Source organism: Tribolium castaneum, chromosome 9 (assembly GCF_031307605.1).
Source record: "Tribolium castaneum strain GA2 chromosome 9, icTriCast1.1, whole genome shotgun sequence".
Taxonomy (NCBI): domain Eukaryota; kingdom Metazoa; phylum Arthropoda; class Insecta; order Coleoptera; family Tenebrionidae; genus Tribolium; species Tribolium castaneum.
In genome coordinates, this window is record NC_087402.1 from 8,792,597 (window position 1) to 8,814,155 (window position 21,559).

Consider the following 21,559-nt stretch of genomic DNA (forward strand, 5'->3'; position numbering starts at 1 on the left):
TCAACAATATTGTTTTAATTAGAGATAATTCGGTTTTATATAAAATTAGCTCTTCAAGTTTATTATTACAAGGCGAATTAGAACAAGAACAAAAATAATAAAAAAGTAGGTGCATGGCAGGTTTCATGTTTCATCAACTTGCATTCACTGCAATACCAGTCTTAGCTGATCTGTCAAGTTGTTTCCGGTCAAGTACAGGTCGCAGGACTATTTCTGCCAGGAAAAAACTGTTCAAGTTGTTCCATCCAAACAGTTTGTTAAGTTATTTTTTTACCTTATGAAAATTGACACAAAACTTAATGCTTTAAAAATCCATCAGTTTTTCATTTTTAACACTTAATCGATTTAATTTACTTGTTTTGGAAGTGGTTTATCTTTGTGTTATCAAAATGTGAACAAATTTGAATTTACAAACAGATGACTGCATTCAAATTACTCATTTCCACTTATTTTAAAAGTTTCCTCATAACAGTGGACTTTGGAATATCCATCTGAGATAATTTTAAAATAGTTTCTCAATCGTTTTCACCGACAAAACGTGAAATTTGTAGCGCTGAAAACTAGTTATCTCCATGTAATACCGCCAATTAAAAATTAGTGCGGTATGTCTTGCCAAAGTGGTTGGCAAATCGCTCGATCAAATTATACGTATAAAATTTAATTAGTTTCTTAGACAGGCTTGTACTATGGCGATTCTTTTTCTGTTTTAGCGCATTTATTTCGCTTATTAAGCAGAAATATGTCTTTTATTACACAGAAATACCGCTCGTTGTGAGAATGAGAACATATTTGCGTTTCTCTTCACATCAGGGGGTTTTTGTTGTGATTAGTTAAATAAGTACACAAACCTACACTAATTACACGTTCTCGGCAAAGAATAGTCAAGAGTTTTGTTGTTTTTGCCAAATCATTATGGAAATTCGGTACGCCCGCGTGACCGTGCACTTGTCATACACCAATAAAGTTGTGTTAACGTATACGTAATGCACATTTACACCATGGTCTTGTCTATTGATATACGAACTAATTTCTTACTTAACTAATTGCTTGAACCACCTACGGGTCTATATACAGAAACGTCCATGAAAACATAAGCAACAAACACTCATAAGCTCATGTTCTACGTAAATCGAAGTCTGTGTATAATTTGGACCACTCTGTACCTACAGTTATCAACGACAAAAGGAACGTAAGAACGACTGTCACTCGAAGAAATAAAACAGCCAGTATCCAGCATTAAACAAGAGAAAAGTAACCGGGAAAATAATCCTCGAGTATTTATCAATCACGTTGACGTCTTTAATTTTAGGCATGGAAGCTTTCAGGACCAAAGCTCCTTTCCGAATGGCGTGCAGGACTTTGGGCCTGTGAACGGAGTTTCCTGAAAATTGAGAATTACCACTAGTCGCTAAAAGACTCTGTGGACACCTTTCGGACCCCTGAACCTCAGGCCTCCCGAAGTCCTGTAATTGTAAGTATACCCCGAAGTCCGCGAAATGCGGAAACTCGGAGGAAACTTCGACGAGTCAAGATCGCAAACGTGCGACTTGGAGTTGTGACGGTTCCGAATGGAGGCAATCGGACTCATCCTGACGTCCTGGAGTTCGATTATGTCTTCATTGGAGAAGCTTTGTTCGTTCGGTTTGTTCCCTGATGGTTTCTTGTCGTCCTCCTTCGACTTCTTACTCTTCTTCTTGGCCCTCGCCCCCCAATAAGTGTAATTCACGGCGGCATATTCGAGAAGTGCCGCAAAAACGAACACAAAACACATTACGAGATAAATATCGATCGCCTTCACGTAGCTTATCCTGGGCAAGGAGCTGCGGACTCCTGTGCTGATTGTTGTCATCGTCAGCACAGTCGTGATGCCTGGAATCGATCGAAATCATTTTTACTCAATCGGGAAGCGGATGCAAACCTAGAGCGACTCGAGCACTGGTCGCTTCGTGGTTTATCCAAAAGGAAACCCAGGAGAGCATCACAATGAGAATGCTGGGTAGATATGTTTGAAAGACGAAATATCCAATGTTTCTTTGGAGTTTGAAAGATAGTGACAAGCGCTGATAAATTCCTGTCGCCAGACGTTCTTTCCTGTCGTTCGTCTCGTACCCGATTATTGTGAATTGGGGGAGCTCCGCTTCTTCCACCCCTCGCACGGGGGTCTCCTTCCAGTACATTACCACATCCAGCACCGTGTAACCGTCTGCAAATTTTTATTAATTGATGAAAGCGCATCCAATGATTCGATTTTTGTTGATTAACTAAAATGGCGACTCACTCGCAACAAGTTTTAATTAGCTTTGCAGTTATCTATTGATTCGACTGAAATTTTGTCGCTTGACGAAACGTTTCAATAAAACTTTTAATGTGTTTATTGTTTTTTTTTTTATACCAAATAAAATTATAGCAGTGTGACGACAGGATTTTTAACAATTTTTTTAGGCACCATATTGTGAAAATATTTTTAAGGGAGAGTACAGTAGCGGATCCAGTGTTCATGTTATTACAAAATGAAAGTCCATTTTTAGTCGTTTTGAGAAAAAACAAATGCTATAAAATCGTGTCTTTCAAATGCAATAATTGATGTTGCAATAATTTTGTTATAACACCAAAAATTTGTGAATATTTATTCAGTGCAATAACAAGATAAGTTCATGAATCGTTTTTTCTCTACAAGTCAACAAAAATAATATTAAATACCGGCTGCAAAAACCGGCGCACCAACTCAATGGTGTGTGATAAAAAAATGCTAATATATACAGCGTGCTCAAAAACTAGCGCACCAACTCAATGGTGTGTGGTTGAGAACTGGTTACATATAAAGGTAAAAATAGTGAAAAAATTTTTTGTATTAAAGTTATTGATAAATAACGGATTTTAGATAAATGATATGTGGCAACGTTGTCTAACAGTCATGATCGCAATAGAATTTGAGCAACAATAAAGATAAATTATTTTTGAAACGGTTTCCTAGGAAATAATTCCCAGTGTTGGCACATCTACACATTGTGATTTTTTGGAGAAAATTTAATTTTTTTAAATTAAAAAAACTGCTATAATCTGATAGCAAATTTAAAAATAATTATTCATTGTTTTGTTACGGAACGATTACCTGGTATGAAACATAAAAACATAAAAAAATTATGAAAACTAAAGAAGTTAACGCAATAAGTTTGTAGCTCCAGATTTTTTTAAATTTGACTTTAGGAATTTTTTCAACATTTTTCCCGTAATCTGCACTTGCTTCTCAATAACGTACCACTGAGTTGGTGCGCCAGTTTCTGAGCACCCTGTAGAGGTAAAAATAGTAAAAAAAATCGTTTTATTGATAATTAACGAACTTTAAATAAATGATATGTGGCAACGATCTCTAACAATTGTAATCGCAATAGAATTTGGTCAACAATAAAAGTAAATTATTTTTTAAACGGTTTGTTTGTGAATAATTCCCAATGTTGGCACATTCACAAATTGTGATTTTTTGATAAATTTTATTTTTTTTAATAAAAAAAATTGCCAAATTTCAATAGTAAACAAACGAGCGATAGCGAGTGAGTGTCCTTAATATTTGAGTTTATTACAATATTATTTCGTTGACCGAGAACTTTTTTTTATGACTAAATTAGAAATTAAATACATAAGTTAAATAGAAATTAAAACCATTTTTTATCTTTTTTATCGCTCAATTTACAATTTCGAAAACTCCCAAAATGATTTAATCCCTAAATGTAAATCCTGACGTTCAGAACATAAACAATGTATCTGTTCGGTTGTTAAATTTGAGCAATCCCTTGTAATATTAATAATATTATTATAAATAACCAAAAATAATTATAGATTATTAAAATGCATAATGTTTGTCGTCGTTGTTTTTTTTTATTTGTGTGAGTATAACTGGTTATTTAAATCAAAATATCATCAAAACGTTAAAATCACAAAAACAGTTACTTAATGAAAAAGAATGTATTAATGACGTCTATTCATTAAATAAAACAATTATTAATATCGAAATTAATAAACGGTCAAAGAAAAAAATAACTATTCATCATCGTCTTAGCAAATGATTACTTAGTGTGAAACAGAAAAACATTAGAACTTTAGGAATTTTTTCAAGATTTTTCTCGTAATCTACACATGTTCCTCAATTGCGTACCAATGAGCTGGTGCGCAAATTTTTGAGCATTCTGAATAAAGTAATACAAAAAATTATAAATTAACTTTGATATTTATTCATTTTAAGTGTTTGTTTTCTATAAATCTGAAGACAATATTTTTATTTAAAAAAATTTATTAAAATAGTGGGTCTTTCTGGTTCTTAGGTTTAATGGTGTTTTCATTTAAAAATAACAATAAAAAAATATATATAATAGTGTTTACGTCACTCTTAGAGGCTACTGTAAAAATTTCAATAATCAATTGCTGACGAAGGAAATATTAAAAGAAATAATAAGGGTTATGCTATACACTACACCTAGTGTTCCGTCCGCTTAAGTATTTTTAAGATTTAAGTATACTTATTATTTACATTAAAAATGATCTATCTTCTTAGAGCTTAGAGAAAATTCTTACAATTTTTTTTATCACGAATTCCGGTACTAACAATTATGTGGAAGTAAGTTACAAAAAAGGAAAAAAGGCAATAGTAACATTGGATGGACAAAATTTTAACGGGTTAAAAACTAAAGAGCATTTAATTTGAAAAAAAAATACGTCTTAGTACTAACAAAATCAAAGAAATAAATTCCATACTGCATTCCTTTAATTCAAACTTTTGTTTATTTATTTTTAAACAAAATAAATATGTTGTTGTTTATAGTTTGTGTTGTTGTTAGTTATTACCTAAAAACCATGCTGTTCCCATATAAAACAGATTTGCAAAATTTGCAAAACTCAAAACTCGTTTTATACTACTGAACACCCCAATTATGAAGGTATGTAATTTTAGCTGCAGAAACTTTAGTCTTTTGTTAAATCGGGTACAAATTATTTTTTTTAATATTAAAAAAAACATAAAAAATAAAATAAAAAATGAACCAAGAAATGTCACTATTAAATGAAGTTTGTGCGTATTTAATCAAGGAAAAGGAGGTGGATTTGCTTGGCGCGAAGTAATGTTTCAGTTACGACTGTGTTAATTGTCTCGTCGCCAATTAAGCAACAATCTATTAGGTTCGGTAATAAGCATAGCGTCGTAAGCTCAACTTACAGCTTTCAATTTCGACGGTGCAATTTTGCGAATCAAGCGGATAATAATGCAGATCCATCATGCACGCAAGAGTCGTCGTGAATCGCATCCCATAGGTAATCGCCCCATCTCCATTGAGCCTAACCAGCTTGTTCCGTTCGGTGACGTCATGCAGAAAACTAAACTCGAAAAAATATTTTTCACAAATCGACATCGTTCCACATTTAACCCCAACCTGTTTTTGTCGTTGGCGAAGAACGTGTCTGGAACCCAGATTTTCTCGGCAAAGTCTCCCGAAAGGGTGAGGATCTCTTCCTCGTTGCTGAAAGCCAATCGCTCGTCCTTCCAATATTGGTTCAGATACATCGTTATTGTGTAATCCTGAAATTTTCATTTCCGTTTTTTCCACATAATGGCTAAATTAAAACGTCACGGAAAGCCGCCGGAGGCTGGCTAAAAACGTGCTTTTGCATGATTTTGGGGTTAAATGAGGGCGGGGGTGCTGCAAAGTATTTTAATTAAGCCTGTTTCGGAGTATTGACTGACGCGAAGCAACTGACGAAAATCTATAAACCTATGAGCGAATGCTTGATTACATCAGGTCATTAGATCAAATCGATGCGCGGAGACGATTATCGAAGTTTTACGCTCGCGGTGGATAAAGCTCAAGCAAAAGCTCGCACCAGGAAAATCGGAATTTAATCTTAATTCGCCCTAATATTTTATTTAAGAAATCTAACGGAGAAAATCAATCGAAATGAAATTAGGTTTTTGTTTTTATTGAAAAGTCGTCACTCATCGTTAAAAAACTGTAATTTTCAAACTGCGAACATTCCTGCTACTAACCATGTTTACTTCTGAAATGGCATCGAAGCTTGCAATCGTCAAATCCATGCCGACCAAGAGTGGCTCTCCTACGATTTATCGGTTCAAACGGTTATTTATTTACAAAATCGATAACTTACCACCGAAATTTGGTCTTAACCGAATGTCGTAGCCCTCAAGTAGACGGGAAATTGTTTGCGTTACGTTCTCCAATCTGTCTGAAACCATGCTTCTTTGCGACCTGCACAAATTGGCCAAAGCTTAAAATTTGCCAAACAGCTCAAAATGCAAATCGCATTGTTCTCGATCCACGAACTTGAAAATTCCCCCAAGCCTAAATTAATCGCACATCGCTCGAAAAACGCTCCAAACGTGATTCGAAATAAACGCTTTTAAATTTTTGAACGGATAAAAAATGCAACAGCATGCGACACTCCATTGTTTTACTGTTCGCAAAACGTCACCCAGTGTCAAAATTCACTGTGAAGAACATGCAAAATGTGCGATGATTTGTGCGGATGGGGTTATCTGATCTTTGTTTTCTTCTGCTTGCTGTTGGTGCTCTTGGCCATTTCGAGACCTCCACCGGGGGCTATGTGCTATTAACTTTTCAAGTAAATTTTGTGAAAAAACCTTCAGGTTTTAATAATTTGTTTTCAGGTTTGAGGTTTCAAACAAACACCAAAATTCTCGACTTTAACCAGATTTACTGTGCGTTCTCTTGTGTGTGTTTCGATTTTTGTAACTGGTGGTTACTTTTGATACCACTAGCCCTGCTTTGTCTTGTGTTTTTTTTAAGTTGGAGATACGTTTTTCGCGGACAAAAACAAAAACAAAAACAAAAAGGGGATTACTGCTGTTGCTGTTGTTGTTGTTGTTAATAAAATTGTAAGTGGAAAATTAGTCTTTCAGATCGTTATTTGCAGTTTCAGTAAAATATGGAAAAATTGGAGCACAAGTTGAGTAGGTACACCTACTTATTTTTTGTAATTTAAAGTGTAAATAACAGAAACCTTGTCCCTGCACGTATTAAAAGGTTTCGGAACTCGATAATTATGGACTGAAAAATTACCTGACGAGGAGAGGAAACCTGGAATATACCTCAATGGAAATGAAGATGTAGATAATCGTGATCATGATTTTAATTTCAAGCACTTGATTTTAGGGTCATTTCGAGTGAAATAAAAACAGAATGGCTTTGAGTTTGGCTTTAATCATCTCACTTTAGTTTAGGTCACTTTCAGCAATCAACTATCCTTAAATTAATTACAAGTTTGTGGTGCATATTAATTGTTTACACTAATGTTTATTTATGATTCCGGAGTGATTTACCGCGTTGGTGATGCCGGGGCGTTTAGAATCTTCGGAAGCCGATCACCACATTTTATTTGATTGTTATTCGCATATTTATGGCAAATAATAGCTTAACTTTGGAGCTGTAACCCCTTGTTACATCCCCGTTTATCAAATGTGATTCGGTCCATGGACGCATGCGTTTCCATTGAAGCTTTCTTCGTCGGATGCTGACATCTCTGGGAGTCGATATGCGCTCCTGTCGCAAATTGAATACCTAGAAGCTTAATTTGTTAACAAAGTCGGGGACTCTTCCATTATTCTAATTGGATTTTTGTTCCATCATTAAAACACAAAACATGTAATTTTATATTTCGCCATCTGTTCTCGCAGGGCCGGACTCGGATCGGCGAACTTTTTGCCAATTTTAAGCTCGCATGGGTTTTAATATAATCTCAATACAGCAACTCGCGCTCCGACTCTTGTTTCTTTTGTCTGGCGTTGCATTTTTTGATGAAATTCGAATTGAAAGACGCGTCTCAATAATCCTCCGAGTCCGCATCTGAAAAATTGAAGCAATTTTAATGCTCCGGAAGAGCCGAAAGCTCATTTTGCGCAAATGTACCCAAGCGAATATTCCACGCCACTAATTGTATTGCTTTATTTTGATGCCACACCTAGGGGGACGACGTGCGATAGTTTAGAAATTTCATTTCGTTGTAATGAACTGGGGGTAAAGTTGCGATAGTTTTTGCGCGATTTTGTTTATAAAAAATAGCAGCGCATGCTTGCACCCCCAAAGCACTTTAAAAAGTTTGACATAAAATACAGCGCGCGCAGTTTCTCTTTGAAAGCTTTGCCACGCTTGACAGAAAACTGAGTCTATCGCATTCCATTTGCAAGCTTGTTTATTTTTTAAATTTTAAAACTGAGTTACAAGCTCTTCCACCTCGAAGCAAACAATGTTCGGACTTCGGGCCGGTTTTTGTCTCCTGCAAGTCACGTAAGTAATATTTTAATTTCTTCAAAACTCTCACAAAGTTTTAATTACGAAAAATTGTTTATTGTAACTGGTTTTTGAAATAAACGTTTTTGACCGACTAATTAATCTTTTTAATGAACTTAATTGTCGTTAGCTCGGGTGTGACTTTTCTCTAATTTTCCTAGACGATAATTCTTCCGCATAGCGCGCTGGAACTTTTTATAAATTTAAGGACTGTGCTTTTATTTATTAAATAAGGTAAATTGGTAAATTGATATTTATGTCTTTGGTCAGCGCAGTCAACGTGAAAAAACAAGGATTTTCACTTCTTGGCTAAACTCGTCGTGAAACTAGTTTAATTGCCTTCAGCTTGCCCAAAGTATAAAAAACTGTGCCCTCTTTTACGTTTCTCTACTATTTCTTTAATATTCTCATGGTATTGGCTATTTTATAAATTTTATTTTGCATATAGTCGGAACATATGACATGTTGTGTCTGATTTATAATCAGTGGCCACATTAAACTTCATTTATGGCTTGTTACAAGGCAAATAATACAAATGAGAGGTATTATTTATTCCCTTGACTAATTACTGTTTGCATTTGGAGATACGAGTATACACGTAATACATTTTAGTATTTTACATCTCCTGTATTATGGTGTAGAGCAAATTTCAACTTCTTGGTCAGCGGTTTAGCTCTTTATTATCCTCACTGGAACAAGCTGTTTAGCACCTGTAATGCGACATTTCGCACTAAAATATTTAGTGTGAGCTAACCGAACTATAAATTACAATCGTAAAAAGCAATCTCTTTGTGGCTTGCTATTTCGCCAAAGTTTCCACATAATTCCATCTAAGTCTTCCGAAATATTTGAGATACGTGCTTACTAAAACAACCCTTAATATTTTCGTGTATTGAGAATAATACAATAAGGATGAAATCTTCTTAGATAAAATACTCTTTACTTTCGATGCAAAATGTGCAAGTCCTGCATTCATCAAATTCAAGAGGCGAATCGCGACTTTTCTTGTCGGTCTTTTAATACGAATACAAAACAAGAGCCGACTCAGCAGTTTTTTCCGAATCTCCATTGTTAACTCATTTGGAAAACTGCTAAATTACGACATCAAATATTTGCTTTGGGGTCAATAAGGTGATTGATTATTCAAGCGCCTTTAATTTCAAATTTAATTTTAAATTAAGATCGCGTCCTTGCAAGACATTGAACAAATTAAACTTCTGATCATAACTTGTTTACTGTAAAGTTTCGCCAATTAAGACCCGGCGAGCACTAAAAAGTGCAATACTTTCAACTAATTTTGCAGACTTGTTTGTTCGGAAGCTTTGAGGCACCTGAAACACGAAGGAGCTAGTTTGGAAAACGACTTATTGGGACAAAATATGTCGCTGAAAAGCGTGGTTGTTGGATTTTCGCTTAATAGTACGGAGGAGAAAATTATTCGGAGGTCTCTCAGCGATGTGGTTAGCAGGAATATTACGATGGTTTTGGAGAACCTGCTGAAAAATTATGAAAGTTCGCAGCTGCCGACGCATGGGAAAGGTAATTTGTTTAAATTTTGTAACAGATTTTGTGTATTTGCGCTTCTCAAACACACCGATTTTGTTTACTTCGAAGCATCGAATGGAATCTCGACAAATGTTCCTCATTGTCATTATCTGCATTTTTTGGAATCAGGGCGCAATCGAGCTTAACAAAGCTAGGCAAACTTGAAAATTGACTTATCATTATCCGCTCCCGAACATCGTAATAATGTCAACATCACATATCGAGTGATGTTGCCTTAACGAAAACAATGTAAAGCCATCAAATCCTTTGATGTCGGGGCGCGCATAGTTCCTTGGTTCGGAGAAACCATGATGAATACTTTTGCATCAAATTTCGAATTCCAAATATCTAGGTACAAAGTGATGACGCCTAAATTGTTCCCGAATAGAAAACACGGGAATGTTTGATTCACCTTGCAGTTGAGGCAAGTTTTTATTAAATTGCAGAAACTTGAATGACTCTTGAATACATAAAAACATTTATTGGAAGACACAAGAGGCTCATTCGACGCACATTCGTACGGGACATGACAGGTTATTTTCTGCTGTCCTGATATAAATGATGCAACATGTGTATTGCAGACGACACACTTGCCTGAAATGTGAAAATCATCTCGCGCTCATCAGAAATCTTGTTTAGACAGTCTTGATTTTGTATGTATGGCGCATTTTTTGCCATTTGTCAAGTCTGCGATTGAATTTCGACTGATACGCGGTGCATAAACTCGAAATCGATGAACTGTAGCAAAATGATGAGGTTTGATATGAGTGGAAACTGATAAGCTGGAAATAAAGTGAAACCATTAATAGTTCATCGTCGCTGAAACAACATAATTGTTTTCAACTGTTGAAATATATTTTACTCTTTCGTTTGAAGTGACAATAACTGTTCCAATTTCCTGTATTTATGACCCGCCTGTGGGTGGTATAACGAAGATAATTATTTTAAGCGATTTAAGAAAGCCAGTTAGGACATGACCACAGTCGATTTTCGCACCACTTCACTTAATTGCGGAGCTAAGCTGATTAGAAATTAGGTTTAACCGGGTAAATGGTAGTTAAGAGCGAACAGAGTAGCTGAATTTTTACCAAGAAAACTAGCGTAAAAGTGTCACGAAGAACAAAAAGAAAATTTAATTTTCAAAGTTTACACGTGTTTTCGTTTGAAAAATAGTAAACATGTAAACTTGTAAATCATCATTTTGTTCGAAGAAATTATCTGATTGGGAGGTATTTTTTCATAAATACATTTGGTAGAACAGGTTCATAATTTCAAACTTTGTGTGAACCTTTCAACGTTTACGAATTATTTCCTTAGAGACCACTTGAAAGCCGAAGTTTACGTAACAAAGCTAAGGAATGTGGAAGTAAATTGCCAAAAAGTGTATGAAACGATCACTCCTTCAGCCAATTTCCAAGTTTGGCAATTTGATTTAAATATTTAAGCCGTATCGACTTTTTGTGTTGATTAATCGCTTAAGCCCATAAACCACTTTCAGACCAGCCGACTATTGTCCAGACGAACATCTTGATCCGCAGCATGGGTCCAGTGTCCGAACTGGACATGGTAATGAAATAATTGCCCATAAAAATTTTATCGCCGCTATAAATTTTGCAGGAATATTCAATGGACTGTTATTTCAGACAGTACTGGCGAGACCAGCGCTTGTCATTTTTAGGTCCAATAAAATCTCTCTCACTATCAATAAAAATGCTAGAACGCATCTGGAGACCCGATACTTACTTTTACAACGGCAAGCACTCATATGTCCATACAATAACCGTTCCCAACAAACTCTTAAGAATCAGTCAAGACGGCGATATTTTGTACTCGATGAGGTAAGAGGAGACAATAGGAGAATCGGATACGTTCCGTCATTAGCGTGCGAAATTAGTCGGAATATTGCGACCTTTTTCAGGCTAACGATCAAAGCCAAGTGTCCGATGGAGCTTCGGACTTTCCCCATGGACAGGCAATCGTGCCCTTTAATTTTGGGCAGTTGTAGGTTTGCGAAAAGTCACGCAAAACGCCTCTTACGCCTGTTTTCAGACGCTTACACCTCCAAGGATTTGCTGTACCGATGGCAAAACGAGGCGAGCGTCAATTTCGTCCCGGGGATGACACTCTCACAATTTGATTTAATTAGTTTCCCTTACAGGAATTTTACGCTCAAGAGGCGGGAAGGTAGGTAACGAAACAACTTTTATTTATTTATTTGAGAAAAACAGTAAAGTTTAAGTTATGAAAATCATTACATTGTCTCCCAAATTGAAATGAAGGAAAAGTAATCAGGCGTCTGACGAAATAAACGGTTTTATGGCTCGTTTTAGTGAAAATGAAAATTAATGAATTTTTGTTGTTTTAGGCGACTTCTCCGTGCTCCAAGTCTCGTTTAACCTTCAGCGGCACACTGGTTACTTCCTGATCCAGGTCTATGTTCCTTGCATCCTTATCGTGGTGTTATCCTGGGTGTCGTTCTGGATCCACCGGGAAGCAACCAGCGACCGTGTGGGTCTTGGAATCACCACTGTTTTAACCCTCTCAACTATCAGTCTGGACTCTCGAACCGACCTTCCCAAAGTCCGCTATGCCACAGCTTTGGATTGGTTCCTCCTCATGAGTTTTTTCTACTGCATCGCGACTTTGCTAGAATTCGCAGGAGTTCACTACTTTACTAAAGTCGGGAGTGGGGAAATTCCGGTTGATGAGGACGATTGGGAAGATTGCAATGAGCCAGAAGAGGAAATGATTGGGATGTCTGCAGCTGAGCTGGAGAATTCGCTCAGTCCTGCCAGCCGTGCAGGACGGAGGAAAAGCTCGTTGATTTGTCCTATTTACAACGTATAAGTTAATTATTTAGGGGGATTGATCCCGACTGTGATTTTCAGAATACGGCTCTCCATTACAGTAGTAAGAGGACGTCTTTGACGTCGAACACGCAAGTCCCACCACCGGTGAGACTGACAGTGGAAAGGACAACCCAAACTGAGGTGAGGCTGCCGAAGTGGAAGCAGTTTTTGTACTGTTTGAAAGGAGACGACAAGTTTCGGAGGCAAAGGCAGAGAGAAGCAGCTGCAGGTGCCTCGAGTGAGTATGAATGAAAATAGAAGAGTTTTTCTGATTTCACGTGAGCAGATGGTAATGAACGAGGACATCACTGCCATGCTCCAAGACATGTCAACAGCGTTTCTCTGATTGATCGGGCTGCGAGGATCCTTTTTCCAGCATCCTTCGGGTTCTTTAATTTAATTTATTGGATGATTTACTTTACCTATCAGGATGATTTTAAATGGGCGGATACGAAGCTGAGCTCGCTTAGTCACTGAATGGTAATTCTGGAACAGCAAAAATTGAGTTTTGTTGCTCTTTTCTGAGCGAAGTCACAACAAATAAACGCGCTTGTAGTAGAATTAGCAGTGAGATAATTTTGGAAGTGCGATTTTGAGTAGACAAATAGAGCAAAGGTGGTGTTTTGTCTTAGGAGCTCTGTGACGCTTAAATATAAATCAGGAAGTACTAGTAGTAAATGAGTGTAATTAGTGATGTTTTAATGACTTTTTAATTACCCCCTTAATCACCAGCGCTTTCACTTTAATGATTTTTTTAATTACCCCTTAATCACCAGCGCTTTCACTTTAATGACATGGGAAAAACCCCCAATTAGTGATATAAAAAATTATTATTAAATGGCATAATGTATGTTTATTCTTTTTTATTGATATTGAAACAATAAAGACTATTGACGTTTAGATTCAATTTAAAATTCAAAAACACCGTTTACTGCAATTGTAGTTGTATCTACAGACACACACACACACACACACAAATATTGTTCTATAAATAGTACACCATTCAGCAAAAGTTTTCATTTTTGTTTTGGTGTTAAATAATGTAAGACGTTAGATATTTGAATAAAAGCAAGAAGGATGGACTTACGATTCAAATCGCCATTTACAGCTATTGTTGCTGGTCCAACTGCATGTGGAAAAACGCACTTTATAATACGATTTATAAAACATTTGAGTTTGATCTGTGATACGAAGTTTGAGCGAGTGCTTTGGTTTTATGACGAATGGCAGCCGTTGTATCAAAATAATGACATCAATAATAATCTACAAAGAATTGAATTTCGTCAAGGCGTTCCTGATATAAATGAGTTTGATGGTGTAAAAGCGACATTAATAATTTTGGATGATCTGATGAGAGAGGCTAATGGTAGTGTTGTGGATATTTTTACAAAAGGTAGTCACCATCGAAACCTCAGTGTTTTCTACATTACGCAAAATTTGTTTTACCAAGGGAAAGGTCAGAGAGATATTTCGTTGAATGCAAATTATATCGTTTATTTTAAAAATCCTCGTGATAAAGCTCAAATAAATTTTTTGGCTAGGCAGATTTTTCCGGAAAATATAAAGTTTGTGCAAGAATCTTACAAGGATGCCACCATAAGACCTCACGGTTATTTGTTGATTGATTTAAAACAAAATACTCCAGACGATTTCCGTATTCGTACAAATATTCTACCAGATGAAGAACCTTGTTATGTGTACATCCCTAAGAAAAATTATAAATATAAAAGCAAGTAACTTATTCGTCAGTAGTATATGAGATGTCGCGGAAGTTAGAAAGAAATGCCGAGTTACTAAAATTTTTGCATAAAACAACACCAGTATATCGTAAATCAATTCTTAATTCTGCTGATAAAAACTTGGTACATTGTATATGTGAGTGTGCCCACAACACATTACTAGGGAAAGTTCCTTTAAACAGTTCTCAAAAGAGTAAATTAAAGAAACATAAAAAAATACTGAGAGATTTAGTCAATCGTAAATTATCTGTTCAGCTGAAGAAGAAACTAATTGTACAAAAAGGAGGCGCTTTTTTACCACTGTTGTTGGCTCCAATAATTTCGGGAGTGTTGGGTCATTTATTTAATAAATAATAATCGTAATGGAACATGCAAGAAAAATGATAATGATTGATCCATCAGAGCTGGAACGTTTACATAACCGCAAAGACACTCAACCAAACACCTTAAATGAATTAGATCATGAAATGAAAAGAATCATAGATATGAAAAACATTGATGATAATGAAAAATGGACTTTGTATAATCAAGTGCTTCAAAAATATTTAAAAATTACAAGCCGTTCGCGGGAACCCGTTTCTCTGCCGATAATTTATCCTAAAAAGGAAGACGATCAAATAAAACAATCTGAACGAATTAGTCTAAACATTTTGGGTTCCTTACCAAGAACATTACAAGTTAAAGCGAATACTTTACTAAACATTATAACTCACAATGGTGTTGCATGGAATGAAACCGGTAACGTTATTTACGATGGAGACATAATTCCTGGTTCCAATGTATTTGATCTAATCACTGATGTTATGAAAAGTGGTGGTGGTAGTAGTAAGCTGAGTACCGAACCTGTCGGATGGAAAAAATTTGCAGAAATTTTGTATAAAATAAACGTTCCACGTACACTTATAGTTAATCCAAAACGTTTGAAATATATAAATGAGCAAAGTTCTGAAAGGAAAGAGTTAAAAGAGAAAGTAAAAGTAAAACAGTCGTCGTTGTCAAAGTTCATAACAGAAAAAGAAGAAGAAGAAGAAGAAGAAGAGGAAAATCAAATAACGAAGAAATCATTGCGAACATCATCAAGAAAACCAAGACGCTTGAGAGTTCCATGGTCGCCGTACAAAAGCAACTAGACGAAAATGAATGAAATAAAGGAAAGATATTTTATACCTCGTGACCCTCTTAGTTTTTCGAGTGCTGATAAATTAGTTAAGTTTACAAATACACCCAAGAAAGAAATTAATAAATGGTTAGAAGGTGTGGAATCTTATACATTACATAAGCAAGTTCGTCGTCGATTTCCTAGAAATAGTTATCACGTAACAAACATAGGCGATCTATTTCAAGCTGATTTAGTAGATATGAGAAACATCGCAAAACATAATCGAGGTGTAAATTACCTTTTAACTGTAATTGATGTTTTTTCCAAGTTTGCATGGGTCAAACCCTTATACACAAAGACTGGTAAGGAAGTGGCTGCAGCTTTTGAAGAAATATTTGATGAGCGTGTTCCGGTTAATCTTCAAACTGATAAGGGAAAAGAATTTTTAGCGAAAAATGTCCAAAAATTGTTTAAACAAAATGATATAAATTATTATGTAACAAATAATCCTGATGTAAAAGCTGCTGTGGTAGAAAGGTTTAATAAAACATTAAAAACGAAAATGTATAAATATTTCACACACGCAAATAGTATGCATTATATAGACGTGTTACCTGATTTTATACACTCTTACAATAATTCTTACCATCGTACTATTAAAATGGCTCCTAATGAAGTAAATCCTGATAACGTTTTACAAGTATACAATAATATCATGAGTGCAAGAAAGAAGGATATTAAAAGAATTGTACCCGAAAATGTGTACAAAGTTGGAGATCACGTCAGAATCACTAAGTACAAACATGTATTTGAAAAAGGTTACATGAGTAATTGGAGTGGTGAAATATTCAAAATAACTGACGTTATAATGAGACAGCCCGTTGTGTACAAAATTTCCGACTTGATGGGTGAAGCAATAGAGGGCGTCTTCTACCACCCGGAATTACAGCGTGTAACGTACAACCCCGAAAGTAGATTCCATATTGAAAAAGTGTTGAAAAAGCGATATAAAAGAGGGAAATGTGAATTTCTAGTACAGTGGAAAAATTATCCTTCAAAGTTTAACTCGTGGATTCCGTGCAGTTCTCTAAGTGCAATATGAATAATTACAATGATTTTTATTTGACATTAGTATCAAATAGTTCAATGAATTACTTTCCGGAAAACACGACAACGCGTTTTTGCACACAGCTTCCAAAAACTGTTCAATTGGATGGTGAATGGTGTGTTGGACTTTCGGAAATACAGTATCCATGTTCATTCTTAACTATCAACAATGGTGAAAATATCATTTACTGCTCTTTTCAATTTAACGTGTCGGCGATTATACAAAAAGGTGAAAAAGCCATTGACATAATGTTTAAAGATCCACGTTGTTTTACATGGATCGATGAACAGATTCGCAGTAGAAAATACAAGTCTTCAAAAGAATTCATGTACGATTTTAAAATGCGAAAGATTAAGTTTGAAAGCGATGTAATTATCACGAAATATAAGACCAGAATTGAAGCTGGTAACTACGAAACAATCGAAGCTGTTTTGGATGCTTTAAATTCGTTAAGACCTTTAGTACAAGATAATGTTGAATTTAGATTAAATGACGGTTCAAAAAAAATAACTGTAACAAGTAGTAGCAAATATCTGACTAGCATATCATTTTCTCCGATATTAAGTCTCCAACTGGGTTTTGAACCAGATACAAATGTACTGAACAAAACTTCAACACATCCCGCAAACATTATATTGGGTTTACCTTCGCAACTTTTTGTGTACAGTGATATAATCGAACCTCAACTGTTGGGTGATATAATGGCTAAAGTGATTCGTATTGTTGTTATCGACAGCAAATATTACATTTACGGTACACATCATACACAATTATTTTCACATCCACACTACGTGCCAGTGTTAAAAAGAGAATTTGAAAACATCGAAATTGATATAAGAAGTTCAACAGGTGAAAAAGTACCATTTCAGTTTGGAACTTTGTGTGTAAAACTACATTTTAAAAAAATTGCATAATGCATTCCTGTCATTATCACAATTATTATGTTAATCAAGCTGGTTCGGGCGGTGTTGGAGCAATTTATAAAGGCTCTGTTTATCAAAAAGGACACGGTTTTGGTAGTTTTTTAAGGGGCTTATTTCGGACAGTTGTACCGTTGCTGAAAAGTGGTATTAAAACAATTGGTAAAGAAACACTACGTACTGGTTCGAATTTTCTTGGTGATGTTGTTAACGAAGTGCCTGTAAAAGAGGCATTTAAAACGCGTGTAAATGAATCAGTTCAAAATTTGAAACATAAAGCTCAAGATAAACTAGATAATTTAGTTGGATCAGGAGTTATAAAAAGAAGACGAATTCAAAGTAAAAATCATAGTCGGTTCTCTGCTCAGCGTGTAAAGAACTGTAATCGTAAAAGTAAAAGTGTTCCATATAAAGATATTTTCGGTTAAAATGTCATTTCTGCATCCCTGTAGTTGTGAGTGCGCAAAAAGCGAGCTCGATCTTTTTGCATTACCGCCAACTCAAACAAGCATTGAAAGTGGCCAATGGGTTCATTATAAAACCGTATCTAGTATATCTGAAAATAGTCCCCTCGAATTTGTTGTACCTGGTGGTGAAGACTACATTGATTTATCGCAAACTCTACTTTCACTTTGTATTAAAATATCCAAAGAAGATGGTAGTAATTATGTTGCTGAAGATAACATTGCTCCAGTAAATAATATTCTTCATTCGATGTTTAGTCAAGTTGATGTTTATCTCAATCAAAAACTCATATCACCACCAAACAACACATATCCATACAAGTGTTATTTGGAAACACTTTTAAATTACGATTCTGGAGCAAAAAATTCACACTTAACATGTGGATTATGGTATACTGATACAGCTGGTAAAATGAATGTTATTGGAAATGAGAATATCGGTTACGCTGAAAGGTTTAAACATACATCTCTAAGCAAGGAGATCGATCTCATTGGTCACTTAAACTGTGACATATTTAACCAAGAAAAATTTTTAATCAACGGCGTTGAAATAAGATTAAAATTTGTACGTTCTCGTGATAGTTTTGCATTAATGTCATCAAATAATCTTAATGGAAAAATTCAAATTACCGATGCAACTCTGATGGTTAGAAGAAATAGGATAAATCCAAGCGTATTACTTGCACATGCAAAGGCTTTAGAGCTTTCAACTGCAAAATATCCAATTACACGAACGGAATTAAAAGTTTTAACTATACCACAAGGTGTACAAGGAAAGTCATTGGATAATGTGTATTTGGGTCAGCTTCCAAAAAGATGTGCAGTGTGCTTTGTGACAAATAAGGCATTTAACGGTGATTACACAATGAACCCTTTCAATTTTGAAAACTTTGGATTGAATTATTTATCTCTGTACGTTGATGGTAATCAAATTCCAAGTAAACCTTTACAACCCGTCTTTGTTGGTGGGAATAGGAAATTCGTTTCAATGTACCACACGTTGTTTTCTGGTACTGGTATACACTATCTAAATACCGGAAATGGAATTTCGCGCGATAATTACGCCGATGGATATTCGATAGCTGTTTTTCGATTTGACACCAGACCTATCGTCGCATAATGGTTTTTCGTGGAATTTGATAAAAAACGGAAGTTTACGTATTGAAGTAGGATTTACTAGAGCTCTTACAGAAACTGTCAATTGTTTAGTGTATGGTGAATTTGATAGTGTATTAGAAATTGATAAGAAGCGTAATGTAATTGTAGATTATAGTAATTAATACTCATGTATTTAGTATAAATAAAAATGTTTTAAAGTAATATTTGTCAGTTTCATTTAACATTTCATTCGATATGGTTGTATTTGTGGATTTTCAAGGGTTTAATTACGGTAATTGTTCCGATACTCTCACGATAAAAGAATTAGCTGTATTTAATACGAATAAAAGTGAGCCGAAGTCCTTTTTGTTCAAACCGCCCGAAGATCTTTCAACTTTACCACATCGCTATCAGAAGCAAACCGATTGGTTAACGCATAACTTCCACGGACTTTCATGGAATTGTGGTATTTACGAGTACGAAAATTTGCCTGAAATATTGCATGAAACAACGAAAAATGCAAAGTGTATTTACGTGAAAGGAACAGAAAAGAGACGCCTATTACTGAAACGTTTACCAAAAACTCAAATTGTAAACATTGAAGATTTAGAGTGTCCATCGCTTCGTTACTTACGAGAACATTTTGACACGACTTGTTGTGTGAACCACATAATTAAAAACGCTGTATGTGCTTTTGAAAACGTACAAAACTTGGCTACTTGGTACAATGAATACTTTACAACTCAAACGTTGTCTGGAGATGATTTCTCGAAAGAAAAAACATCATGTTCTTGTTTCTGCGTATAACACTTTACCTGTCCTAATCACTAGACCCTCTATGGTGATTATTAACAGAGATCCAGATTACATGCCTGGTAGTCATTGGATGGCTGTATACATTGATAAATTTGGTTTCGCATACTTTTTTGATAGTTTTGGAAATCAACCGCCCCGAAATATTCAAAAGTTTCTTAAAAGGAATGCATTGATATGGTCTTACAATAGTTCTCAAATTCAAGATATTTCTTCAACTGTCTGCGGCAAATACTGTATTTTATTTCTTTTAAACTATGTATTGGGCAATTCTGTTGATGATTTTCTAAAGTTATTTAACAACAATTTTTATAATAATGACAAACTATGTAATAAAATGTTTACCGAATATTTCATGAATAAATAAAGTCTTTGCAAGATCCATGTTTTTGTTTTCTTTCTTTCCTCATATCTCACAATTCACTCACCAGCACGGCGTGGGCGGCGCGGGTGACGGCGCGGGCGCGGGGCGGATGGCGGCGACGCGGGCGCGGGTGCGGGGCGGCGCGGGCGCGGGTGCGGGGCGGCGCGGAACGAAACACGGGCGCGAATCCGGACGCGGGAGCAGACGGCGCGTAGCCGAGCACGGGCGGCGACAAGACATAATGAGAGTGGTTGGCGACATCAAAAATCTCACAAAGTATATCTTTACCTTACCTTACCTTTCAATAGGCTCAGACTAATCCGGTGGGGTCCGTCTGCAGACTATCACCGTAGGAGTTCTAGAATTATGTCCCATTTTGTAGGTCTATGTTTACGAAACGAAAGGATTAAGGATTACTTTGATCAGCATTTGGGAACCGCTCCCGCTGATGAGACGAGACGAGACGAGACGAGACACATACTTTCAGAACAAATGGTAATATACATAATGTATTCTAGGAAGATTTTCTGTTACTCATGTCTCGTCTTTACAAATATTTTTGCCCTAAGGGTAATTTTCACCTCTCCCACTTAAGGTACTTCGATTTATCAGTCAGCATATAAAGGGTGTAGAAGGAATAAAATTTTTACTTGTCAGTTTCTTCTTGAGTGCGAGTACTACACCTAATAAATCATGTATAATTTTGATAACTTTTTGAATAATCAAAGTGTTAGAAACTTATTGCTTCTTTATGTTGGTGGTTTTTTTAATTATGATTTAAATTTAGTTCGTCATGTGTTCAATCATATAAATTATACAATTGTGTTTTCGGGAATTTGTTTAACAAGTGAAGAAATTCTTATTTACAATAAGATGTCTCAACATATTAATAATACCAAAAAAAGTAAGTGTATTATTTTTGTAAAATTTTATCAATAGTCTAACTTTTTTTTTTTCGTTTAATTAGAAGACTCTTTATGCAATAATTTGTTCAATCAGTATGTGGACAATTTTGATATAAACTTATTTTCTACTTCTCAAATATCGAAATCTAATGGTGGTACTACTACTACTAGTTCTACTACTAATAACCAATTAAACCAAGTTAAGAGCGCAAAAGGACTACCAAACGAGATTTTTATAACCAAAAAAGGCATTTTCGTATATAAAAATAATAATAACAGTGGAAATTTTAAAAACACTACCCCAACTAATACCGAATTGTGCGGTGAGTGCATGAACACAGCGGGT

At 35.5% G+C, this 21,559-nt stretch overlaps 2 protein-coding genes across 2 annotated transcripts; one reads left to right on the forward strand and one right to left on the reverse strand.

Moving 5' to 3' along the window:
* Window positions 1–1,202: 1,202 nt before the first annotated feature.
* Window positions 1,203–7,147, reverse strand: Lcch3 (Ligand-gated chloride channel homolog 3). The gene is given in 8 exon segments (NM_001109781.1): window positions 1,203–1,381; window positions 1,429–1,869; window positions 1,919–2,203; window positions 5,207–5,364; window positions 5,421–5,566; window positions 6,032–6,099; window positions 6,151–6,251; window positions 7,083–7,147. Coding segments are annotated over 8 exon segments (1,443 nt in total).
* A 1,118-nt stretch (window positions 7,148–8,265) lies between these two features.
* On the forward strand, window positions 8,266–13,180 carry LOC663766 (cys-loop ligand-gated ion channel subunit). Its single transcript, NM_001109955.1, has 9 exons — window positions 8,266–8,306; window positions 9,613–9,848; window positions 11,353–11,420; window positions 11,472–11,692; window positions 11,773–11,855; window positions 11,904–12,038; window positions 12,220–12,695; window positions 12,743–12,941; window positions 12,990–13,180. Exons 1-9 carry the CDS (start codon window positions 8,266–8,268, stop codon window positions 13,178–13,180), a joined length of 1,650 nt encoding a protein of 549 aa, NP_001103425.1.
* Window positions 13,181–21,559: the final 8,379 nt, after the last annotated feature.